General features: G+C 38.9%; 1 protein-coding gene across 4 annotated transcripts in view; it reads right to left on the bottom strand.

Annotated features, from left to right (window-relative positions):
- The window catches only part of FARP1 (FERM, ARH/RhoGEF and pleckstrin domain protein 1), a 200,400-nt gene that overhangs the window by 139,689 nt on the left and 34,154 nt on the right, over window positions 1-26,557 (bottom strand). For all 4 annotated transcript variants that reach the window (XM_014873374.2, XM_014873375.2, XM_014873376.2 and 1 more), the window contains exon 2: window positions 22,158-22,353. In XM_014873374.2, the coding sequence (XP_014728860.2) occupies window positions 22,158-22,328 (171 nt within the window). In that variant the 5' untranslated portion in view covers window positions 22,329-22,353. The remainder of the gene's footprint in view (window positions 1-22,157; window positions 22,354-26,557) is intronic.

The raw sequence follows: 26,557 nt of genomic DNA, 5'->3' as shown, positions 1-26,557 counted from the left end.
AACCCGTGGTGGAGGCTTGTGGCTCTTGATTTAGCTTTTTCCATGGAAAGAGTGGCCATATCCTGGCAGCTACCTTCTGTACCTGTGCTCCCCACCAAGGGGAACTGAGCCTCAGCCAGGGTCAGGAGCTGCTCTTCATGCAAAGAAAACTCAGAGAGTTGTGGCAGCAGCACAAGTCAGAGTTGCTGGGCTTTGCTTGCTCCCTGAAGTACAAATTAATTAAACCTCAAAACAAATGGTTTCTCTGTCTGATGTCTTTCTCTGCATTGCCACAATGTATACAGAGGTATTTACTACAGAGATACCAGCTATTCTTCTTTTAAAAGTTTCTTCCAACATATTTTCTATATTAAATGTTATTCCCTGAAGTGCAAGAAAGCATAACCAGCATTCCCAAACTGCTCCTGTGGAAATTATTTAATCCAAGAAAGACACAGGAGCAGGTGAGTAACAAAGACACTGCATTCAAATACAGCAATTTGCAGATGGAAAATCAGAATACACTACAATGTTCTCTGGAGCAAACATATGTGTTTTCAGTGAGATTACAGAAAGCCTGACTGGTATTCTCAAAATCATTTGTATTGCTTTATCAACATGTATCTGTCCATGTATAGCAGGAAAAAAAGTCATCATAGTGTTTCCAAATCAAAACAACCATACAGCTTCTACCCTCTTTACCACTTAAAAAATAAAACTGCATGATCTTTCCTCTCCTTGGTATATTGACTGAAGAGAGAAGAGAATAGCCTGACTGAGATTGATCTGGGAAACACACTTCAACAGAGTTGCTGCCCCTCAGACACAAGGGATTACAAAAATATTCCTCATGCATACATTAGTCACTAGATAAAAAGAATTTGTAAAACCAATATAATGAAAAAGAAACCAACAGAACACTTTATAAAACAGATATTTTCTAATCCTCTAGCTATGCGTATTCTTACTACTAAAAACACTGAGCTACCTGCATGTACTCAGATTCACTGCCTGCATACATCTTTCAAACAAACTGCAATTATTTACTAACTCTTCAGAAACTTTCCAGACATAACATCTTGAAAAGGGCAGGCTGTGTTCACAGAGAGCTACTAAAAGTAATACATCATAAACAGTGAATTTACAGTACAAGTCTCTGAGAGGGAAGCAAGGCTGGTTACAATGCAATCTCTAGGAAAGAAAGAGACCAGGGTATCTATCATCCTAAATTCCTTCTTGTGCAAAGATCAGAAACTGCTCAGTCTTAGGAGAATATCACCCATGTCCTACCAAAGGCAACCTCCAAAACAGGTACTGCCTGTGACAGAGAGAAGCAAAGATTTCAGCAATCACTACAAGGTACCCTGTGCTGTTTAGTTACATCAAGAACGGCCAAACATTAGGGTCAAGACCAACAGCACAGGGACATGCCTAACTGGGGCTTAATGTAATCCTAAAGAATTAACCAGTGAAATTTACTTTGTCTGTCACTTTCTCCAGTTTTTGTTATGAAAGTCTCTCAAACTGCACAAAACCAAATCAAGTACTGAGATAAAAATCCTTTCAACTTTACTGAAATAAAGATGATGATTAAGAAGTCACATTTTATAAAAACTTCCTCTTAAAAGGAACAATCGAGTTGAAAAAAAATTGATGAGGTAAAGTGCTTATTGTCTAACAAAGTTTTCACTTTCTTTTTTCCATGTAGAACACAGTTTAGGACTAAGCCTATTTCTTCCCTTGAGCCAACAATTTTGAATCTTCATTGGAGAATACAAACATAAAAAGCATAACCCTGCTGAGTATGAATTTGCAGCTTAGTGACAGGCTTTGCAAGTTATCTATAAGGTGTCTGCTCTCCTCCAAAAGATCTTATCTAAAATGTTGCCTGGATATTTTGCCACTTTTCATTGTTACTGAAATGGGGACCACGTGATAAAATAGGAACAAGTTATTAGATTTTCATCTTTAGCAAAAATTTAAAATTAGTCAGATCTAAGAATTGTACATAGTATGCCTTACTTAGGATACTCTAGTTATGGTATATTGTATTCCTTCATGCTAATCATGCCTGAAGTCATGAACAGAAATGAGAGAAATACAAGCTGAGATTTCAACCATACAGTGCTATACTTACCAACTGCAATTAGTGAGTTTTCCCATTCTGCAGTTGCATTCTGCTGGCTTTTCAAATCCAGTGGATAATAAAAGACATAACCACAACCACCTGGTTACATATTCAAATTAATTCAATCCAGATATAAATAGCCTCAATGTAAAAACATGAATTCATAAACTGCTGAGAATTCAGTATCTTAGTTCACTGCTGGAATTAATTTCTTTTCAACAGACTGGTTGTCTAGAGAATACCCATAATGCAGTAAATGAAAACATGTGTGTCAATGCCAGCAGTGAGAATTCATGAAATTGTAACTGATGGATATTAAAAAAACAGATCCGTAATGGGAAACCAATGGTTTGGCAGTCACTGGAATAAATAAGATAAAGCTAAAGATTCCTGGGTTTGGCTGTATTTTCCTCTCACTTAAAAATGAAACAAATATTGTCTCATATGGAGGTTAATACCCCTTTATTCAATATTTCCATAAAGAAATGTTTTAAAAACAGAAGATTCAGTTTTTCATCCCATTGCAAAAAAGTGCACAGTGGATAAACTATAAGGGAAAAGACTTGCCTATCCCTTAAATTTAAAGAAAAAGCATATGCATCAGAGTTTAAATCATAAAAATTTCAAGGCATTTTTAAAAATTAAAGGAGCAGCCTGAGAATTTGTTATTACCCTGGTCTACAGATATCTCAAAATAATTACACTTTCTTACAATTTTTTTATAGTAAATTATTCAGGCAGAGGGATACTAGATGCTTTACAAACACTTAACTTCTAATAACTTTCCTGACCTTGCCAACAGCTGCTAATAGTATCAAGTTATACAGACAATTTGTCTTGGCTATGGATTAGGGGTTCACCTCCCTTGTTAAGGCATTTAACTATCATCTCCATTTCATAAATATTTTTGACTGTCACAGTGCACCTGCCAATCAACAATTAGGGTATGTAGATGCCAGCAGGTACCAAAGTGCAACAGAAGAATCTGGCTACAGACAGCATGCAGAACAGCACAATAGCTGCTGATGCCAGCTACAGTTCTGCTTGCATTCAAAACAGCAACTGCTGCCTGGTTTAGTAGGTCAAGGTTAATGTGACAAAAATAATCAATGAAGTTAGTAACGCAGCGTTTCTGACTTACTAAAACCCTTATTGGGAATATTTGCAACAAAGTCCTGGACCTGAGCTATTCTGGACTCTCAGAAAAAAATCTCTGCAGTGAAGGGGCACTTACATCCCTCTGTAGTGGTATGTTCTTGCTGGGGCTGGGGGAAGAGAAAGGCACATTAAACAGAGTGGGTCTGAGTAAATGTTATGATTAATCAGAGACAGTTTATTGAATAAAAGCATCCCAAACAAATGGCACATGATATAAACCCAAGCTTAATATAGCTCTAGGGAAAAGAGTCCTAACCAAGCCCAGTATCTATTTATCAAAAGGTTTTGTAGCTTATGAAGCTTCATCCCAGAGGATTACACTAGTGCTTCCAGATATCTTTTAGCTGTTAGAAATAAATGCAAATGCTCAATCTTTGGCAAAGAACTCTGCTATAACAACCACGTTTTCTCAAATTAGAGAAAACAGTTATTTTGCGATTACTGCACTCTGCTTCATGTGGGGCCCTGCAGAGTGACTGCTGGAACAGCCATCAGCCTAGACAGAAATGGTGAGGGTGACCAAACAGTGGTACAGGCTGCCCAAAGAGGCCAAGGAGCCCCCATCCCTGAAGGGTTTCAAAAGCCATCTGGACGTGGTCCTGGGCAATTTGTTCTGGGTGGCCTTGCTTGAGAAGGAAGGTTGGACCAGATGACATCAGGTTCCTTCCAATCTCAGACAGTCTGTGATTCTGTCACATACTAATAATATAGTATAATGTCATTTACCGATACACACATTCTCTCTCACTTTCTCTTTAAATAGTATTTCAATATAACTGGCTGATATAAGATTCAACTACTCCTCAAAAGAAGTGTAAACAGCAATTTGAGGTAGGTGATTCTTCCCCTCAACTCTACTGTTGTGAGACCCCAGATGGATCTCCACATCCAGCTCTGGGGTCCCCAGCAGAGAAGGGACAGGCATCTATTAGGAGGAGTACAGAGGAGATGATCAGAAGCCAAAGCATCTCTTCTATGAGAACAAACAGCTGAGAGTTGGGGTTGTTCAGCCTGGAGAAGACAAGGGTCTGGGAAAACTTGGAGCAGCCTTCCACTAAATAATGGGGGCCTGAAAGAAGGCTGGAGAGGGACTTTTTACAAGGGCATGTAGTCACAAGACAAAGGGGAATGGCTTTAAACCAAAAATCAAATCTAACAGAAGTAGGTTTAGATTTTATATTAGGAAGAACTTCTTTATTGTGAGGGTGGTGAGGCACTGGCACAGGCTGCCCAGATAAACTGTGGATATCCCATCACTGGAAGTGTTCAAGGCCAGGTTGGATGGGGCTCTGAGCAACCTTGTCTAGTGAAAGGTGTCCCCCCAAGGAAGAGGGGTTGGAACCATATGATCCCTAAGATCCCGTTCAACTCAAACCATTCTATGCTCAGTGATCTGGAATGCAAAACAAGTTACCTAACTATAGGAGAAAAATGAGACATTTTGGTAATTGTCAGGTTTATTTTGCCTATTAACTGCATTATTTTAATGCATCTTGCAGAGTTAGACTTGTTGCAGAAGTCTACAGCAAAGCTACCTCCCTCTCAGAAACAATAAAGAGTTTTAGCTCCTACACTCAGTAATAACTGCTCCTTCATGTCTGTGACTTCCTCTGCCCCCTGCAAAGGGGAAAAACAGACCAACGCCAAAATTCTTCTCTCTGCTCTTGAGCTTTTCCCATGTGGCAAGCAAGAGTTTGTGACAAATTGGCAGAATATTCTTGCTCTGCTTCAAATATCTGTCCTGTTGTGAGAAAGTGCCATTGTACAAAAGAACAGACAGAACTGGGATTCCTGGTTAATTTCCTTTTTCAGCTGGAGACATTAAAAGTCTGACAACACACAGAGTAAAAAAACACGAGAGAGAGACATTTAAGTGCTTCCAACACTTGGACCAGAAGTAAAAATAAGCAACTAAAGCTTCCTATTTTCTTCTTCCAAATGAAACTAGGGGTAATTTTTTTAGAAGTTAACCACTCTCAATATATCTGATTCTTCAGTGTATGACAAATTCTTTAAAATGTTTTCCTTATTCTAGATGACATACAGATTACTCAGCAACAAACTGCTGACCAAATTTTATTACTAAAAATGTACTGGTCTTCTTGGAAGCAAAACTATAAAATAGCTACAGATTTTTTAAAAATTGAATAAGCAATGCTGCTGAACAGGATACCAAGGTCTTTAGGATGCACTACCTGTTTCTGAGAGCAGTGAATGCTCCTGTTTTGAATGGCTCCTCTGCTACTGCAGCTGCTTCCTTACAACTGGGATTTCAACCTTTACATTTACGTTAACATAAGATTAGCAGTGGTTCCTCCTTCCCTCTTTTCCTCCTTCACACATACACGGCTTTGAAGCCTCAAGCAGTTGCAAGTCTAAAAACAAGGACTGAAATTCCTTCAACTTGCTAAGAGAAACTTGAGATGTATCCATTGCCTCTTCTCTGAGCAACTGAAAAAGCAGAATAAATTCCCAACCCTCCTTTCAGCCTTTGCCCAAGGAGTTCTATGAGCAACTGAAGTGGGTCTGCAAGCTGCAAAATAAGCGTGCAAGCAAAGACTACCCAGTATGCTTAACCAGAAGTCAAGAGTTACATTCGACATCTCAATTAGTAGTTACATCTACATCATGCATGTACATTTATATATAAAGTGTTCCCATATTTTTAATTACTTCCAGCATGACTATGATTGCTCTTAATCAAAGTTAAGGAAAAACAGACTTCAAATGAATGTACAACACAATTCACCCAGCTCTGCAAGATTCTGCTGTGTTTAAGGCAGATGGGTTATTTTCATCAAACGGTGCCAGTTAACCTTTAATTTTGTAAAGTGGACAATAAGATAGCACTAAAGCCAGCACCTATTATAATAACCTGCAATCTTAAACTGGAGCTGTAACTAGCTCACTTTGGGGTCAAAAGAGTATGGTGTTAGCTTTTTTTTAAATTAACACATATGATTCACTGTGAACAAAGGAATCAGAGCTTTAATTTTGCCAGTTTGGGAAGAGAGAGTAAACTGATACCAGCCTTCAAGTGTTTTTTCCCAACTCTACCCGTGAGATCTATCAAAAGTAAATTAGGGGAAAGCAACTCAGAGCAGTATTTCCTCCCTTTTGAAAGGTCAGTCCAGACCATGTGAATATTCAGTTATCTTCATAAATGGTGACCTGGATTTTGGACATCAAAGGTTAGTATGACTGTGTGTTCAGAGAACTATATAATCTCAATGCATGTTGAATGTTGAACCTCCATGATGTTTGTTTTAAATACCTTCTAAGCACACAAAACTGCATCACCAAAAATCCACATAGGCTTCAGCAGTTACTGTTCACATCTTTACCTTCAGAAATCATGGAAAAACTGAGACAAGGTCTGTTCCAAAATACAGTGGAGGCCACTGAAGAGCATTTACAAACACAGAACCCAGATCTGATTTGTCCTTTGAGTCTGTATAAGAGGCCAAGATTCCTTCATTAAATTACTAAAAACATCTCCTGGACGAGCAGTTTCAGTGCTTAAAGGAGAAGCTTCAAGTATCAGCCAATGGAGCATCCACACAGCATTTCCTGAGAGACTTCATTAAAGGAAGCATACGAGGAAGAACAGGCTATAAAATAATGACCTGAGGCTTGTTTTGTTTCAAATACTTGTACCTCAGCATATTTGGTCATCCACACCCAAAATACACACCTATTTCTGTGCTAATTGGTTGTGCCTTAAGGCTGTTTTCACCTGCTTGCTTTTTGGAAATGGATGATTGGCTGGATAGTGCTTCATGATGTTTCAACTTGGCTTAATAAAATGGTGAGCATTTTATGCTGAGCATCTAGTGTTCTCTCTTTCCTGAATTTCTTAATTTTAACATGAATTCCTTTCTTTTCAGTATCTTTTTTGGCGACTGACCCACACAGACATTTTGACTTGAGCAGTACTTATTAGGACAAGAAAGGACAATCAGATTATGTCCAGACTCCAGATTTTGTAGAACTGTCACAGCACTATTCTAGCCAGTGAGACACCACCATTCCACATGCTCTTTCAAGCAGAATAAATACCAGTGTAGTTACTTCACTTGCTTGCAACTTTAAAGTAACCACATTCTTAAGCTATCCCAAAGCATGGAGGCTCTTGGATGGTAATTATTCATATTAGAGTCAGCCCTTCACCACTTTCTAGTTGGTGGCCCAGGCAGACTTGAAATGTGTGCTTTCTTCTCTTATTTTTTTGGTTAACAGCCCACCTAGTTAAAATACTGCAGGAGTCTGTGCCTCTACTCCTCCCTGGCAAGCTTGGCAGGCACTCTGCCAACTCCTCCTTTTCAGTTGTGAGGGAGAACAAGAATATCCTGCTGCAGCAGCCAGCTGGCTAACTTCTCCTGTCAAGGACTTAATATACTTCCATAAAGTATTCAGCTGTTGCTGGATGAGAGACAGAGTGCTCTACAGTGCCTTCTTCAAACAGTCCTCCTCCTTGACTAGCACAGACTGAATGGATGAAAGAACCATATGCAAAGAAACAGGAATGAGGGTACAAACACAGCCTTCATTCTTTGGATAATCAAAAGTCACCTAATTCATCTTAACCTTTAAGCCAAACATTTTCTCTCCAGGACAAAGGCTCACCAGACAAAAGTTCAGGCGAACTTGAAAAACCTTCAAGCTACTTACAGGTTTTATTGTCTTCTCACCATACTTAGCTCAAGTTTGGCTCAATAAAAGCTTTCTTGTATGAAGGGTGAAAACATTTCCATTCTCTTGAAAAGAGTGAAAAAAACCCAAAGATTTCCAATTTTGTTTTAAGCATGAATATTCCCTTTCAAAGTCTCTATCTCAAACACTGCATCGCTAAGAAAATGAAAATGGAAGCATGGAAGAATAAGTAGGACTTGTCTATTCTTACCTTATTTTCTTCATGAATAACAAATTCAGTCAGCACTGGAATTTCTGTTGCCATGGCAGCAGAAAGCCTACCTTTCCAGTAATTCGGATTACCTTGCTGGTTATTTCAGTCAGATGCTAGAACACTTGCTCCAGCTACTCACTCTTGCCTCGTTTCCCAGCCCTTCTAGAGACAGCCAGGTGCCAAACTGCACCCTCCTCCCTCTCCTGCCCAAGGGTCAGCACTCACACAACAAGTAATACTCAGCATCCTAGGGCAGCTCTTCCTTGGCAGCTGGCAACAGGCTGAAATAAGGATAGGGGCCTAGGAAATGAGAAGCTGAGCCCTGGGATGGGAAAAAAGAGCCAGAAGAGCCACGGGGCTCCTGCTCTGGTGTGAACACGGGGGCAGTGGAGAAAGGCAATGAACAGATGTGAAGCCAAGTAGATTAACTCAGGCAGCTGTGGCAGGAAGTGCCTGGTGAGAACAGAAATCCCCCAATCTTTCTCCATTCTGAGAACTCAAAACATTAAACTGCCACTCAAACAAACAGGTTACAAAATTAAAACAACCACAAATCACTCTTTTGTTGATCCCTTGCATTTTCAGAAGCCTGAGTTTCTTTTTAAACTGCTGCAGTTTGCAATATTTAAAAGCATGGAACCGCCATAAGCTGATTTACCCCACCTTACTGCTAAATTTACCACTTAGCTTTCACTTTGGAAGTCAAGTGTCCACTCTTGGGATATATGAAATAGCCTGTGCTGAGTTGGTTACTTTGGGTATTTTTAAATAAGGTGTTTTCTTTAGTCAAATATATTTTAGACTATTGTAATTTGGATTCAATGTATTTCTTAAAAGACCATTCTCCTGATACCAAAAATAATTAACAGATTGGTCCCTTTCTGCCATTACAGAACACGGAGAGTAAGGAGCAGGCAGTTATGTTGTGGCTGAATATACAACTTTATGGCTCTAATATGCAACTGTGCCTTAGCAGAATCTTAAGTACAGCTTAGCAGAATCTTAAGTACAGCTTTTACTTCAAATTAATCATATTAATGCAACAGACTTGCAATTTGCAGTCATTTTTAAAGAGATGCATTATTAACTTTCTGCTGCATGTAAGCATCAAGAGGCAGCAATTAAAAAGAAGAGCAAGTGAGGGGTTCTGCTTCCAATTCTGAGACTGCACTGTGCAGTCACTGATAATTTCTAGTGCTCTTCTTTTATGTGACTGTGTTATGCTGTGATGTTTAAGACACAAAAGCACAGTATTTAAGTACAGACCCCAAAAAATGGATTCAGATAAGTTAGAGATTCATACAAGTCCAGCACAATGCCTTCCCCCTACTCTTAGTGAGCTTTTTTATATTTCTGCATCTTCAGAGGCTCCTTCTTCCCACCCATCCTACCCTTTTTCTATCACTCTTTTGTCTGCACCTGATCTGACACTAAAGCAGATTTGCCCTTCTCTAAACAAATCTTTCTTCACCTCACCCTGTTCCAGTGAGTCAATCACTAAAACGCGATTGTCACAGATAATAATAATTGGCCCATTTCTGTGATGCAGTTTAAACGGAATAGTTCAAACCTTATAGACCTGAGATTAGTATTACTTTCATCCATTTAGAGGAAGTAAAAGAAGAAGCAAACTGCAAGAATTTTCTGCCACAGAAAGCCTGTGGAAGTAGGAGGTATCAGTAGATCCAAAAGGGGCTTTGAATGCTGGGGAATAAGGAGAGAATGGCAGAGGAATGACTGCTTGTGCCAGGCTGAGAGACAAAATGTTAAGCCAGCTTTTCTCAGTGCAGTGTTTATGTTTCCATGAAATGATTTTATCAGAGAAGGTCAGGGAAACACAAAAAATGCAAGAAGAAAAAGCCAACAAGCTTACTATGTCATGCCAGAAGATGTAGCCACATCTTCAGCTGTCCTTACAGATGTAATTGTATCCTTACAGTTGTTAGTTGTATCCTTACAGTTGCAAATAAAAGAAGACAAGGGAGGAACCCCAATGGCCAGAAATGGACACACTGACCCACAGGTCAGGATGAGCCCTTGCTCAAAGCTCATCATAGCTCTCCTCAGAGCACTCTAAAATACAGCCAGAAACCCAGCTAACAACTAAGGAACATGGAAAATCATGGGCTTGGGCCCCAGCTCACTCTCTGGTCCTCTTAGACACCAGTAAAGGAATGTAAAAGAAACCCACTCCTGGACTGAAGCCTAAAAGTGAAGGCAAAGGCATTTGCTTTACAGAGAGGGTGCTCCACTTGGTGCTACAGTGCTTTTCAGAGCCATAATCTACAATTGTGACAGAAGAAGACAGAAGAGTTAAAAACAGCTTACATGCTGAGGTAGAGTTATATATGTAATAAGCACTTCATATCCCAGTGCAGTGGTTTTCAGCTGATGGCAGCAAGTGCCCAGGAATTCAGGGATCATTTCTACAAGAAGGGAGTTCATTGATGTGGTATGGCCTTCTACATGCAAGACCTTTTCAAAGGAATTTGCACAACCACTAGCTAGTCTTTTAGGGCCTTCAAATGCCCCCAGACAAATGTGAGATGTCTCCAAGAGAGGAGGACAAGCTATTTATCTTCAGAAATATTCATAATTTACAGTCAAATTAGCCAGGCATCTTCTGTTAAAATGCCTAGCTAATTGGAAATTTAAACATTAATACCTAAGCTATCTACAGATTCAAAAAAATGTTTGTGTTAATTATTTTAATTATTTAATCCTTTCGTGCTTCTTTATTGTCAGGTGAACAAGTTTTATTTTCAAGCAATCATTTAACAGGCTAGTGAATTAATTCTGAGTGCTGACCCGTTTCCTCAGTATCCTTTTGTCACTTCTCCTGGCTAAGTTATGTATATACGATCTTCCCTGTGATGAAACACAAGCAGCACAGATCTGAAATGTTCTGCAGAGAAGTGACCTTTCCACTGAAAGGCATACATATCTGTTCAAAGTTACAAAGGCATATATATCTGCTCAAAGTTACTCCTTTCATGGAGCAGATACAGAAAGAAATGGCAATGGCTAGACTCAGCCTATGCAGGAGAAACAAAAGATTACCTGCTCCTAATTCTATTTCTCTAATAACAGTAATCCACTGGCTTCACACGAAAAAAAGTCTGAAAACTTAGCTCTTCTAAAGTTGTTGTGAATCCAGGTTTTCATGAGAGCTTTGGGTTTGTTGACTTTTTTGAAGTAGATGGAGTTATAAAAGTCTCTCCTGTTCACAAAGGCTGCTCTCCTGCAGCTTGCTATTTCTACTTTGCTCTTCCTGAGATTTTGGCAAAGTCACAGAGTTGAGTGTGTTGTGACACAATCAGCCATTTGAAGCGTTAGCTTTCCACTTGAATTTTATTTTTAGAATCCCCCATAGTTTTTCAAAGAATGCGTACCCATACTTTGACATTAAGTAAAAAAACTACGAAGAAAAGCTGAAGGGTCTGACAAACTCTAGAACATAAGTAAGCCTATGACATCTCTCTCATTTATAAAATAACTACTGCCTCATTTCTTTTATAAGCCCACAGATATGGCTGCAAACACTCATTTGCCACACAGAAAACCTGAAAGTTTCTACCTCAGAAGTACAAGTCACTAGCTTAAAAGTGACAGATCTTCAACTGGTGACTCTGAAATCCATCTGAGACGCTCAAAGAAAAAAAAAATCTGAAACACATTAGTCCTGAATACTTACAGTTAAAAGTTTCCCAGGAACCTTGAGCAATCTGCTCACTGCTGGCCCTGCCTTGAGCCAAGAGCTGGACCAGACTTCTCACAGAGTCTCTTCCACTCTATCATGCTATGAGTGAGTACACAAGTGCTTTCATGAAAAGCATTTTCTTTTGCCAGCCACCATGTGTTTATCATTGACTGCAGAGGTGTTTCTGAATTACTCTGCAACATCTAAGAGCAAAGAATACTGAGCCACATAACTTCTGGTGGCAGAGCTACTCTGTGTGAACCCAGCAATAAAAACTACTTGATAATGTCCTTTTATATTTGCTGAGCAGTATCTTTATATAAAAGCTTTGACAAAGCATTCTCTTTTACATCAGTTTTCATGTATTACCTTAATTAATTCTGCAAAATCCCTCTTACTTCTGTTCACCAAAATGGCTGTATCTAAGATTCATTTCAAAAGGCAGCACTCTCAGAGGAGACTCCTGGATGATTTCACCATATAATGTAACCCAGCTTATGTCCAGTAACTGGACAGTCAACTGGAGACAATGTAAAGTGGAAGAGGATCCTGCTTATCCCTGCCAGCAAGCAGAAAGGCAAGGTGCTCCCTAACTCACAGTCACTCCAGATCCAGGACCTGCTGCTCTGCCCAAATGTCCTCCTTGCAGAAGACCAGAAAGAGAGCTATACAAGGATCTATGCAACCCATCCATACAGAGGATACAAAGATGAATGTTTACTAAGAAAGGTCAAAACTGAGATGTTAGATGGGGGTGAGACGACAGTAGGGAATAAAATTGAGGGAATGAAGCAATGAAATGTGAAGAGTCATTGAAGAGCAAAAAGTCCCCCTTTATGCAGGAAGAACTAGTCTCCAAATGCTAAGCAACATCTACACACAAACACATACTGCCTCACTATCTAATAAATGGAGATGATTGTAAATTCAATAAGAATCCTATGAAAATACAATGGCATGAGAACACGACTAGAATTATAAAAGCAAGGTAAACTGAAGTAAGAAAGAAAAACTTATTCCCGGTTCAACCAGAAAACCAGGTAAGAAGATAACAGTGAAAGAAATGAGAAGAAAAACTCCCTGCTGCTGTACTCTGCATGAATATTTGCATCTGCCAACAGGCCATCAAAAAGCAAATTGGCACTAAGTCATAATTCACCATTTGCTATTTATATTCTGGCAGCATTATGTTTGTGCAATTTCTATCAAAGCCTCCAGTTTGGGGATGGGGATAAGAAAAGAAGATATTGTAATCTACTTCTGCGACTGCTGTTTGTATTCACTGAGTTATCTGGCACTTGATGTGTGCCTCATGCATCACTTTTTATTCAAAAATTGACATATTTATCCAAGAATGATTTTAACACGGTAGCCTGATTCAGATACACACAAAAGCTTTGGCAGACATTTTCAGCCATGCATTTTATGTGATTTACACATTGGCATGCAAAAGACAACATTTAATTCTGCGTGCGTATTGTAATCACAGCCTAGTGGAGAAAGCTCACTGGAGCAGTGCAGATAAATTTACAGGTAAGCAGCATATTAGTAAGTTTCTGAAGGTTTTTAAATCTGGGAACTGGTGAAGCCCTTTATACTGTACCAAGATAAGACACACTGCTTTAATCACTGCATCCAAGCTATAAAGGTTTCTTTAGATAATTTTAAGCCAGTCTAATTTCACTTTCAAACCACAAATTATCTGAAGTAAAAATTGGATATTTCCTCCCACTCTCAGAGTTTGAGTATGAATGAGAATGTGACTATGCCATTACAGAAAGCATCCCTAGTTCTGACTGTAGATACAGCCTTTACAAGAGATGAGCACTTTCTCCCCTATGCAGCAGTGTACATGGCTTGCAATACAGACTTGATACTGCAGTGAGGAAGGACACATCACAGAATGAAGCTGGGTAAAAAGCCAGGAAATACACCCAGGACTCCTGCATCTTTCCACACTGCTGGTCTCCTGTTTCTTTGGAGAATACCAATAGTAAGGAATTGAACCAGCAGTTACAAAAGAGATGCAGAGAGGAAAAGAGAACAAAAACTATAAGCAATACAAGAGGCCATGTTCTAGTGCCAAGAAAGGAAGGAACAAGAGGTATCAAGTGAGAAGACTAAGGAAGTGCTAGAACTTGAACTAATGTCAGCGGGTTGTGTTATCACCAGGCAAAAATTGTTGATAGATCATGATCAACTGAGAATAAACTGGAAATGAAATTAATGGACAGTTTAGAATATTTTGCTGTTCTTTTATCCTGCACTACATAAGCCTCTGTTTGCACAGATAGCTTTCTGCTCAAAACAATGTTGGAAAGCAGCTGCACAGGGAAGCCAAAATCAAGGAACCTTCATCCCTCAAACAGGGTAAAGAACAAGTTACAGGCAGATATGCTTTTGCAATTTAAGATACTGAAAATCAGTGCTCTGAGTGGCCATTCACCATACTCTGCGACAATCACATACCAGGAGTACTTTACATACAAGCCCAAGTTTTCTCTTCTTTTGCTCAGTGCAGAACTATAAACTGGGTGTGCTTTAAAATGCCTCAAGCCTAACATGAGACAGTGCTCTTGGCAAAGCATCACATTTATGCATTTCTCTACCTGTGGACAACACACACTTTTTAAATCCAGGAGGTGGAGAAAGGCAGCTATTTTGTCCCAGAAAGTTATCCCATTCATTTATTATGCCTCTCCAGAACATCTGTCTAGAAGCATGGACAACTGTTTTTCATAAGGAGCTTAAGGCAAGTAACTTAAGCTCGACCACCTTGTGTTAACAAAGAATGGGCTTAAGTAAATCATGTCATGCATGTTTACCACAGCAGCAATGCACTCTTTCTCCATGGCACACTTTATCCTGCAACTTTTACACTCTTCCCAAAGGTAAGTGATACAGAGAGGAGCTTGGTGAGAGGACAATCCCCATAGCAGGAACTGCTGGAAGAAAAAAGAAGAGAAATTTCCTCTCCTGTTATGAATTCAACCCTTTCTGGCCAGTGATTCTGCTTGATTTTATTGATGTTGATAACCATTATATCCATGTCGTTTGACTGCATGCAGGTGGTGAGGATGTTCCTTATCTTGATATCCAGCTGATCTGTTTCAGCTATGAGGGATCCACATCTACACTGGATCTACAAATAATATATCACAGCATTTTTCCTTAACGTTTTTTAAACTGTACAATACTGTTTTATAGTTAAATGCTACATAAACACAGTTGGACTCAAAGATCTTAAAGGCTTTTTCTGACCTAAATGATTCTACGATTTCCTACTACTACTGGAACAGAAAAAAAGGAACATGTAGGGATATACGAGACCTCCAGAGAGCAATTAATCTCATCCTAAAATACACATTTGAGACAGGCATCATGAGCAACCTATTCAATGCACCATGCTTTCACCCTAGTATGGATGAAAATAATTAGCTGAGGCTTTGACATTTAGCTTTTAAAAATTTCAAGAATGGAAGAGGTGAACCTCAGTCTCAGGGGAAGGATGCACACAGCATGCAGTTCAGCTCCCCTCCAGCCTCTGACCAAAGGCAGAATATCCCTCCCATCACCCCTGAAACAGGAAAACGTAGAGGTAGAAAAATCTGGGTTTGTACCACTAGATACCCATACATGTACAGTCTGAGAAGGAGAGATGGCAAACGCCTCCCACTGTTCCTTGCACATTTGTCACCTCCAAACAGGTGGCCCAAAGAAACAACCCATAACTGGGGAGATGCCCATGCTCCCCATACAGATCATCAACCCAGCCTCACCAGTACTCACAAACAGCCTCACCAGTGCAAATCAACCTACAGGCATAGACACTACTACCGAATTTAACAGCATGATTTCAGTGATCAGTCAGGGCAGTAGAGATCACAAACGCTCCCACAATGCCTCTGCATCCACAGCTGCCCTTCCTGTGCCAGCTCCATCCTCCGCTTTGTGCTGGCTCACACATTGCTGCATGACTTGGTGAGTCAGCTCAACAAGAGAGGTGAAAAGGCAATATTTGAGAAGCCTTCCATGATTACAAGTTAGGCTAATTCATTCAAGAAAATTACATGCATTTCCCAGTTATCTTCAAATACATGAATCTAGTCTGAGAATGGACTGGATTTGTTGGCACTTAAAATTACATTACTGCTTATTCTATTTATCCTACAGAATCTTAACAAAGAAATCAGCAGTTCAAACAGTCTGCTGCCTCAGATTACAGAAGTTTGCTTGTGGATTAATTTCTCACCCACTTTGGAAAGCATATAAATTATTAACACACATCACTAAAATACCCTGTCTTTCAACAAAGACATTCTAAACATTTGTCAATAAAAATCAGTTTACTGAGCAGCCACTAACAATATTCTGCTGAGAAAAATACAACCGATGTGTTTGAGAGTTGAAGAAAAAAATCACTTTTCTTGTAATTTCAGAAGACCCAGCAGAGCTAGCGTGACAATTAGGGAATATTTAAATGCTTGATATTCACTGGAAATAGTCTGACAGCAATGGCCAAATAATTTCAGGCACGAGAAGAAAAGAAAGTCTCAGACTGATGAATAACTGACATTTGACCTGCTGTTCACTTCCTAAGCTGGAAAAAAAAGCAATTCATAATTGAACTGAAGTTGAAGCTGGCTAAGAAAGCATAAAACACTGTTTTACATTTCTGCATTGCCCTACTGTCTTCATGCTCTTTTATTGTTTATTTCACTGGTTATACTTGCATATTGAGGAGAGGTGTAAATACCTAGGACAAGGCAATTATCATAACCCACAAATTAACAAAAAATAATTCAAACATTTATAAAACTGTGGCTGAAATTTTGAATTTAACAGATAACACAGCACTTGCGGAAATTTTTAAGAAAGCACATGTAATGTTTGTTATTAACTATTGAGACTTTATAATATTTAGTTTTTCCTGGCATACATTCTGGCTTGAAGCTGGTGGGAGCACAGTTAATAGACAGCATTTTCCCTACAAAGGGAGTATGAACCACCACCGTATGACTGCATGAACAAACAAAACCAGCCAAACAAAACCAGCCAAACAAAAAAAACTCACCTAGAACATTATCCTTAAGAAACAGACCCCCAACAGGATGATGAAGTCCTTCTCTCTGAAAAGTTTGGGATTGAGGCAGAGAAATTCCCTGCCAAAGTACTATATCCAAACTCCAGTGGAAGATAAACAGTTGTAGATCCAAGACCATTTGGTCTTTACTCTGTATTCTCAGGTAATCTTTTCTCTTCTAGGAGAAGAGCAAATTGAAATGAAATGTTTACAAGTGACGTTTACAAAGGATTACACCTTTACCCTCCTTTCTATTAAGAGACTCTTGTTGCTTAAGAAACCCGTGTTAATCCCCCAAAGCAGATGACATTTTCCAACCCTGCATATTTCACAAAGCTTGAATACACTCAAAGGGAAAGGAAGTTGACACAATACAAAAAACAGATGTTTAATAAACTTGAATAATCGGACAGGCAAGCATATTTTGGTCGTTCCAAAAGACAGACACAAAAAGGAAGCAACTATTTTCTTGCAGACACAATAAAAAAGGCTTTGGCTTGGTTTTAATTAAAGAGATCAGATCCTAACCAAAAGAAGAATCCTAACCTCCTGTGACATACTTTGATCCCACCTTTGATGCCAAAAAGAAAGAAACAGCTCTCAATTGCTATTTAGCATCAATAGTATCATCCCAGTCACATCAGCTTCACTCACCCAGAGAGTAGGATATGATCAGTGACAAGCGTCAAACCAGTCAGGGTTAAACCTGGTCTGAGTCACCAAATCATCCTGGCAGGCTAACAGGAGAATCAGTCTTGTCCTCAGCATTTCCTAGACAGCAACAGCAATGACTCTGCGTTTAGGACTACTTTTAAAACAGATTACTTCTGGCAATGAAACAACTATAAAAGTAAATATAATATAAATGGCACAGGCACTAAACATGAAAGGGTTTTTTTCCCCAGAAGGATCTGAAGCAGATGCAAACATCAGCTATTTTTACTGTTCTTTACAAACTGTATTTAATTTTCACTTAAACTACTTTGAATCTACAGGGGAGATCATATCAAAACAAACATATGAAAACCTAAGTTTTGCTATGGCTTTATAGAACCTATCCTGTTGTCTTTCAACTAACTTAGGTGATAAATAAAAGCAGAGGAAAACCAAGCAGTACAGAACTGTACATCTCCACCTTCTATTATATAATACTCAACCTCTGTTTTGCAGTGTTGGGTTTTGCAAGCCTTCAAGTTGAAGTGTCAGCCTTTCAAAATGCCCAAGATCTATCTATATCTGATTATCATTATGTGTACACAAATGGAAAATGTTCTCCCTCCTTCACATTAGTCATTTTAGCTAAAGCTGTTATCCTTCTATCTAGTAGAAAGGAAACATACTTGCTCATTCTATCACATAGGCATAACTCGGCCAAACACTGGCTGAAACAGAATGCTGTACTTTGGACCTCTGCAGTCTCCACTTAGCATATCTAACTAATTTTTCAGTAAATACAGCCAAAGCGGAAATTAGAAACAAAAAGCAGGGGAGAAATATATTCCACACTTGCATGCAACATCACGACCAACAGCTGCAAGTGCTGGATAATCATGAGCTCCATGGCCTGATTTTCAGGCACGAATCACCTGCAACCACAGCTGAAATCTAGTTCTTGTCTGAGAGTTTGTGGCAGACAAAAAACTAAAGGTACAGAGACTCAATCATAAAATGCTGAATAACTTAAAGGAGGGAAGGATGCTCTACGTAATTTGTCTTCTCATAGCTGAAGAGACAAAAATGTGCTCAAAAAACGATAATTGATGAATTTTACATTTTCCTTATATCTTAAAGGCAGGAAATACAAAGTCAAAGTCACATTATCTTTTTTTTAAATTTTCTTTTTAAACATCAGTGCCTGCCTTTCCCCCTCCTCCTTCAAGCATGTATACCCAACCAGCTAACTGGATGTGTGCAAAAGATTCAGGATTATGTATTCAAGTTTTTACCAGCTTTTTGGAATATAGGAATTTTGGAAGATTCTGCAATGAAATATTGTTTGTTACCAGCATGCAATATAAAAGATTTTTCTTACGTATCACTTTCTTTTACAATACTGCATTTACAGTAATTGATAAAAAGGCCTTCATTGTGGTTTCTCTTTTTGAAGTCTCCCATACAAACTCTGTCCACGTACTATGTGGGGTTTTTCCTATTAAAAAATATAATTTATGGGTTCATATATAGGCACGTGGATGTCTCTTCTCTCTTTTTTGTTCATTTGGGGTTTTTTTCTTGTGAGAAGTAATACGATGAGCCAAACATGGTATGACTATATGGCATCAAAGCACTAACACATAAATTATTAATTTTCCTTTAGAAACTCAAATGACACTGGAGTTACTTTACTTTTAAATAGCCCAAAGAGCAGTAGTACTAGGGGGTAAAGGAAGTAGATTGTATTTTCCTCCTGTTTTGTTATATACAGAACAGACATTAAAATCTGATGGATTTGGCACTCATAGGAACAAGTCATCTGTATACAATGTGAGAAAAGGGGTTGCTTAAGAGCAAGGATATTGAATCATATCTCCAGGAATATAATTTAAAAACAAACCAAACCAAAATTCAATAAACAAGAAAAAATAAATGAGCACACAATAAAAACCTAAAACCGTGACAACAATCAAACAAAACAATAACAAGCCCAATAAAAATACCACACAGGTAAGGTCTTACAGCTACTGGGGTGGTGCTGCTGAAGGTACAAAAAGAGTAGCACAGAGGTAGGACTAGAGAGATGGACAGTCCCAACTACTTCCCTAGTTCCCCCAAACTCAGGAGGAAGCAGCACCAGTATCTGTTTCCATTTTTAAGCAGACGTCATGAGCAAATAATAACCTGGAATCATTAAACTTCATACCATCCTGCAAGGCACACTACATGCATCAATAAAACCACCCAAAGTTTGGCTCATTTGCTAACACAGAAAGGTTTGTGCAGCAAAATTCCTGAAATTGTAGGAAACACAAATCCTTCTCAGTTTATACTTGTATCATATTTGCAAAGTTATTTTCATAATCGTAGCAGCTCAGGTTTTGGGAAGTGTAGTTCAGATCTTCAACCACGCAAAAAGTCTTTAATTCTCCACTGAAAAGCAAACCCACATACGTGCTTAGGCATGTATGTTTAACATCTTCTGCCCACGGCCACACTTGCTGCTCCTAAAATATTTTGTTGAAATGGTATCACTTTCCTTTTCTGTGTATGCTGCACCAATTTGACTAAAAACATGAAGCTTATAAATAGGAACATAGGATTTCCAACATGAATAATCACCTCAATTTAGATGTACAAAACTTACTCAGTTTTGTGAGATGGGACTAAAACAATGAAAGACTTTTAGAACAGACTGAAAACAATGTGTATTCCTCCACTTGACTATGTATAGGTTAAAGAAAAAAGATTTGCTGTAAAATATTTTGTATCTAAGCATCCTGCATATTTCACCACAGGGTTTCACTATAAAACCAACCAGGCTTTCCTTGAGTAGTGATGGTTATGAAATAAAAGTCTCTGAGAACAATCATATTGAAGTTGTTTAAATCCCCAGGTCTTCCAGGTGTTGCTGAAGAAAACAAATGAAATGTTGGTATCTTCTAATATTAAAGACCAAAAAATCATCCCAGAATCAAAGCTGGAGTTATGGGGTGCATTGCATCCACATGATCTTATATTCTCATCTAAAAAATTTAATGAAAGGGACCTAATCTCAAAATAGTTTCTGTCAAGTGTCTGTACATCATTTTCAATTTTCAAAATACAGTGAATTAGCATCTACAGATGAGTTAAAAAAACCCCAAACTTGTCTCTGGAATGAAAGAGATAACAGAGCATCAAAAATTTATCAGTGTTTGATGATTTAAATTATAACTAAACTTTTGAACAGCAACAATTATCTAAAGACTGCTTTTACCTAAAGTCTGTTTGCTGTGGATATTGTACAGGTGTGAAAGGCACAAAGTGTAACAAAAGCACAAAAAAGCACAACAAAAGTTGCTACATACATGGGCATTTCACTTGATGGCAGTTCAGTTCACACATAACCTGCCTGTCCAGAGAATTTACATTCCATTAAAATTAAATGTGAGATTGAACACATAGGTGTAGTCGGATCACAAATAGCAGCAGAGAGCAGATCAAAAAGCATCTGCATGTGCACATAGAAAATAGACAAACAAAACCTCATAAGCAAGTCATAAAAACATTATAAACATTTTTTTAAATGATAATTTTCCTAACCAGAATTCCTTCATGTTAATACATGGATAACATCTTTCCAGGGCACTATATGTGACCTCTGTATCTTGCTGGTGATCCTCCATTTCACAGAAGGGAGAACTGAGCCAATGAAGGCATGGAAATTACCATAGCTACAGAAAATGCAAGTAACAAAGGATGAAATTTGAACTCAGGTTTCCACTTTCCTATTCATGGAACCCTGAAGACTTTGAAAAATATATATTCCAGTACACTTCCATAACAGCAACAGTGTTCAACCACATTATATGTTAACTGTGAAAGCATGGCATGTTAAAATCATTAATGGCTACTAACAAATAGATCATGTGAAACTGGATCAGTCTTGGTATCAAAACTAATTGTAACTGATTCTACTGATCATAACCACACACTAAAGTAGTAGTAGTTCTGTCTCCTTGACAAGGACAAACCTAGATTAATCCCAACAGGGTACAGAGAAACTTTAGATGAGACTGCTTTGCTTCTTTCCTTGCACTCAACTACTGTGAGAGCACTTAGTGCTTGTAAGAGTGATATAAATTACTGAAAACTTTGATGATTTCAAGTTAATATCCTGAGGACTTGTCAGAGTAAAGACAAAAAAAAATCTGTAGATCTGCAATTTACTAAATTGAGCAAATCCACAGCAAGGAAATACATCAACTGTTCAGAAAGTAGAGGAAATCACTCTGATCAAATGTATGCAATATTTGAAGGAAAAGACCCACCAAGGACTTCAACCTCTCCTGAAGCTGTTCAAACAGAAACAGAATTAATAACTGTAATCTGCAGTTTGCTTCCCTGTTTAATATTATTTTACTGCACCATCATCTATTTAATGCTGATATACACAACAGCCATTTTCTCTGCAACATGAATTCATCAGCCAAAGAACTGATTTGAGAAAATGCATTATCAGAAATGCCTGAATAATCTGTAGCCACCCCAACCTTCCCATCCTTACCGGAATGTCAAAAGTTTCCTGTGTGTCATCCAGCATCTGAATTTTGATAGAGACAAGTTTTCCTGGAGGTGTCATAGGTGGCTTCTGTCCATGCTCCAAAGTACTGATCCCAGCATTTTCCTGAGCTCCTAAGCGGGATCCTGCTGTTGGTCTCTGCTCAGTTTCACCCATGTTGAGGGAAAAACGTTTCTTATATCTGATAAAAGAATAAGGGCAAAGAAGACCGTATCAGTCATAAAGGTGATATTTTGCACATTACCATCATGGTGTATATGCTTACAGGTAGTAAGAGCCATCACAATTTTTTCTTAATGTCTCATATGAAGACAAGAAAATCAGACAAACTTCATACTTTTCAAAATACACAGGCTAATCCCCTCCTGGGAGTAAGGCTGATAGGCTAGAGTACTGCACAAGAGAAAGTTATTCCTTTTCTCCTGGAAAAGTAAACAAGACCACACTGGAAACAGAACACGACAGACCCAGATTTCAATTAATTATGTAAATTTTTAATTATTTAGGAAACAGGCTGTTATCACCCCCAGACAGGATTCCCAGAGAAGGCAGGAAGGCAAGAAGAGCAAGTGGGACAACTCAGCACTTGCTGACCATCATTCCCTCTTGGGTACATCAGCACCTTTTCCTTCCAGCCTTCTCTGACCCTTTGCAGCTGCCACCTTTCTAAGTGCCTGTGAAGCAGGAAAGCCAAGGGGTACAAGATGACTCCAATTATATAACTGGATACCAGAGCTGCTCTAGACCTGGGGCCTGGCCTGATCCCACTGATAAGCCAAGAACTGTGAGGACATGCTACTGGGAAGGCCAGAAAAAAAGCCAACACTGATTGGGAAATTCTTTATTATTGGCACAACTTTGAACCTTCTTTTTTAATTCAAGCACCATTAGTTTTACTTGTTGAATGTTACACATCACACTAGAATTTTATTTCACTTTTTCTACCCTGCTTTTTGACACTCTAGTTGGGTTTCTGATGAAACCCACTTCTACTGTCCATTTATCTTTCTTGGTAAATGCATTTTCATTCTGCATGACTTTTACACTGTGATCAATGACCAAAACATGTAGCACACAGATGGGCACAAATGGAAATGTAACTTTCCAGCTGAACAGAGGCATCAGAAAAGTACTGCCAATCACTGCCTGGCTTCATCTCTGAGGCTACAATTATTGAGAAGCCTATATGGGGAAAAAGGAAGCACAAGACAGCCTATGAATTTGTGAATTCATCACCAGTTCTACAGGATACTATAAAGGTAATAAGACACCAGTTCTCACCATAAGGATAGAATAAAAACAGCCCTGTCTTTGGCAGGATACACTATTTACTACACATTACTCTTCCATGTCCTGACTAATCTGTTCCCACAGATTTTTTACACAGCAAATACTTAGGCGTAAAAAATTTTAAAACAGCACTTGGATTAAAAGAAATGCTAGCTGAGAAGGAAGGGAATCAAAAATTATGGATCCCACACTTCTAAGTATCAGCTCAATAGGCACAAATGAAGGAGAAGAAAAAAGTGCAGGCAAGCTTTTGCAACGATTCAGCACTAACCCGCCCATCACGGTCAGAGAAATACCAGCGAAACCTACCCAAGTCCATGCCAACCACTACCAGAGAGGCAAATTTTCCCTCAATTAGCATTGAAATCTAAAAATCTATGAGGAATCAATTATATTTATCTTATTCTTTTAAAATAAATAAATCTTTTTGTAAGACAAGCAGTGCCAACAAGAAAGCTGCAGTTAGAGGCAGGAATTCCAGAAAAAACACAAAGTTCTACATAGAAAGACTCCAGGCCCCTTTGCAAATAAATCTGGTTTTCCTGTTTGTAGAGTATGCAGGACCATCTAAAAAGGTAGCAGAGGCACTCAGTCTAGAAGTGCACAAAGATTCTGGTCCAAGTAAGAGCTCTTCTGAAGTCCCACATACCCCAGACAGCACCAAGAGGGCAGACAGGACCTCTACAACTGTTGTGTTCTTACAAAAGTTTTCGGCTTAATTAATTAATTAATTACTTAATTTCCATTAAATCATAAATACAGGGATAAATCCCGTCAGTTCAAGTGAAACCATTAAATAATCTATGCAAAGAAATATTACAGACTTTGAGGCCTTCTATAAATGTTCTTCTGACTAGATGATACATGGCCCACACACACAGGCCAATAAACTTAATTAAACACATAAAAACCACTCAAACTTAGGAGCCAAAAAATAACGGAGGAAAGATACAAGCAGAACCACTCCATATATACAGCTGGGTTATTTTTTAATTATTATTAAGTTAGTAATACAGAAATTCTTGTTTTATATATATATATATTGAACAGCTTTGTTATAAACACACACTCTCATTTGGAAGCAAAGGTCTAAGAACTATGGGCTACCCTGATCACAAGCATCTGCTGCTTGAAAAATTAGAAGACCTTTCATTTTTTAAGCTATATGCCTAAACATCAGCATGCTACACTGGAAGTTATTTAGGGTTTTTTTTCCTGCATGACACTATGCTGCTGTCATAACATCAGCACAATATTTTTACTATACCTTTATGTAAGAGGCCTTAAAAATAACACTCTCTAAAATAACACAGCACATCAATCAAGCTGAACACCTTTCTCCATATCACTTTGATCTAGGAGACAGTAAACTAAGGAAGAATATTAAGCAAACATTGAGCAAACCTGAGGGGATTAGGATGCCTAATGTCTGTCATGATGAAGAGATGGATCAGGTTTGTACAAATGATAGAGAAATTCAAAGACACTCTAGTAGAAAGATAACAGTAAATTGGGGAAGGTATTAACCAAGAAGAAAGAGCAGCAGCCACCACATTCTAACATGCAGCTCTAAGCAAAACATACGTGGAGACAGACAACCAGTACAGAAGCAGAGAGTGGCAAACAAGACAGGATTCGTCTGAGCTCTGGAAATTAAGAGTCTCTGCCTGCTCTGACAGCTGTTGAAACCCAGGGCCAAAATCAAGTCTATTGTTTCAGCTGCAGGTTCACGGCATGCCAGTGCCCTTCTCAGTAGTACTGTAGCACCTGCAGGATGGAGAGTCTGCTACAGAGAATGAACCCGTATCCTAACCAGTGTGAGGGGAGAAGTTACCGAGACAACAGAGCTGCCCCTGGGGAGTCTTGTCCCCTTCTGCTCCCTCCCAGCTCCCATCCATAGTCTGATGCTGAGCACCGACTCTCACCCTCCTCAGGGTAAGCACAGCACCTCTCCAACTCTAAAGAAAGCAATTCAGTGTTTTGTTCTTGGCTGGGTCAGCAAATTAAATCAGCTCTCAGCAGGCTGGAAAACCCAATACCAGGGTGAGCTAAGCCCAGCCAGCTGTTGTCAGGCCACTGGACTGACTCAAGCTTTCTCTACTTACAGCACCTGGAGGGCACAAAAAACCCCTACAACTGCCATTAGATAGATTAGATGTTGTTTTGTTCTAACCACACATTAATAACCCTTTTATAGATACTAAATGCTTAGATTAAAAATTTTAAAGGTGTGTATATATTTATGCAGTAACTGGGCAAAAGCCACAATATGTTTCCACATAAAGCCACCTTAGTTCTCCATGTTCAAAGCACACACCTTTTACAGCATCGGAAAGGTTCTGGCCAATTAAAATTTCCACACGTTTTTCTCTGGCAGGATGAAAAATGTATCAAACTTACTTAGCCTAAAGGGAGCTGCAAGTATATAAACAGCACTTGTTGGGGCTGGGGCAGGGAAGATGGGACAGGAATAAAGGGCTTATAAAAATTACAAAATACTGAGGAAAATAGAAGCAATATGTTGGAATAGATGCCACTCTGATCTCTCACCTACTCTGCTCTTTAGGTCAGACCAGGGCTCAGAATTTATGGCAAGAGGCTCCCAAAGCCTGAAGACTCCTGTTATGGGAGAGAATGGTACCACATATCAAGGCCCTTTCCACTTCTTTTGCTTTCCTTTATGACACATTTCCACAGCATGAAACAGGAGGAAGCACAGTGCTCAGTACACTGCTCTTCAAGGTGAGGAATCGTGAGGCACAGTGGGATGGTGTGAGTACAGCCCTACCAAAAACACATACCAGACTTGTACATCTTCTGTAAGAGAAAACTCTACACATGCAGTATAAATTATCAATGATGCTGCCTTTTCATTAGTACATCAGAATTACCATAAAAATGAAATCAAGTATCTTGAACCCATATTAAAAAATAGTAGAAACATAACAAGGCAGCAGGACCAGGAAGACTGAAACTAAAATTCAGTCTGAAATGATGGGAAGCAGACAGAGGCCGATACATGTTTTTAGACTGCAAAGCATTATCCCACCTAATTTCCAGAAGTCCCTGGTAGAACTGTACAGAGTAAATATGAT

Source organism: Sturnus vulgaris, chromosome 2 (assembly GCF_052056855.1).
Source record: "Sturnus vulgaris isolate bStuVul1 chromosome 2, bStuVul1.hap1, whole genome shotgun sequence".
NCBI classification, from domain to species: Eukaryota; Metazoa; Chordata; class Aves; order Passeriformes; family Sturnidae; genus Sturnus; species Sturnus vulgaris.
This window is presented reverse-complemented; position numbering and strand designations above follow the sequence as displayed.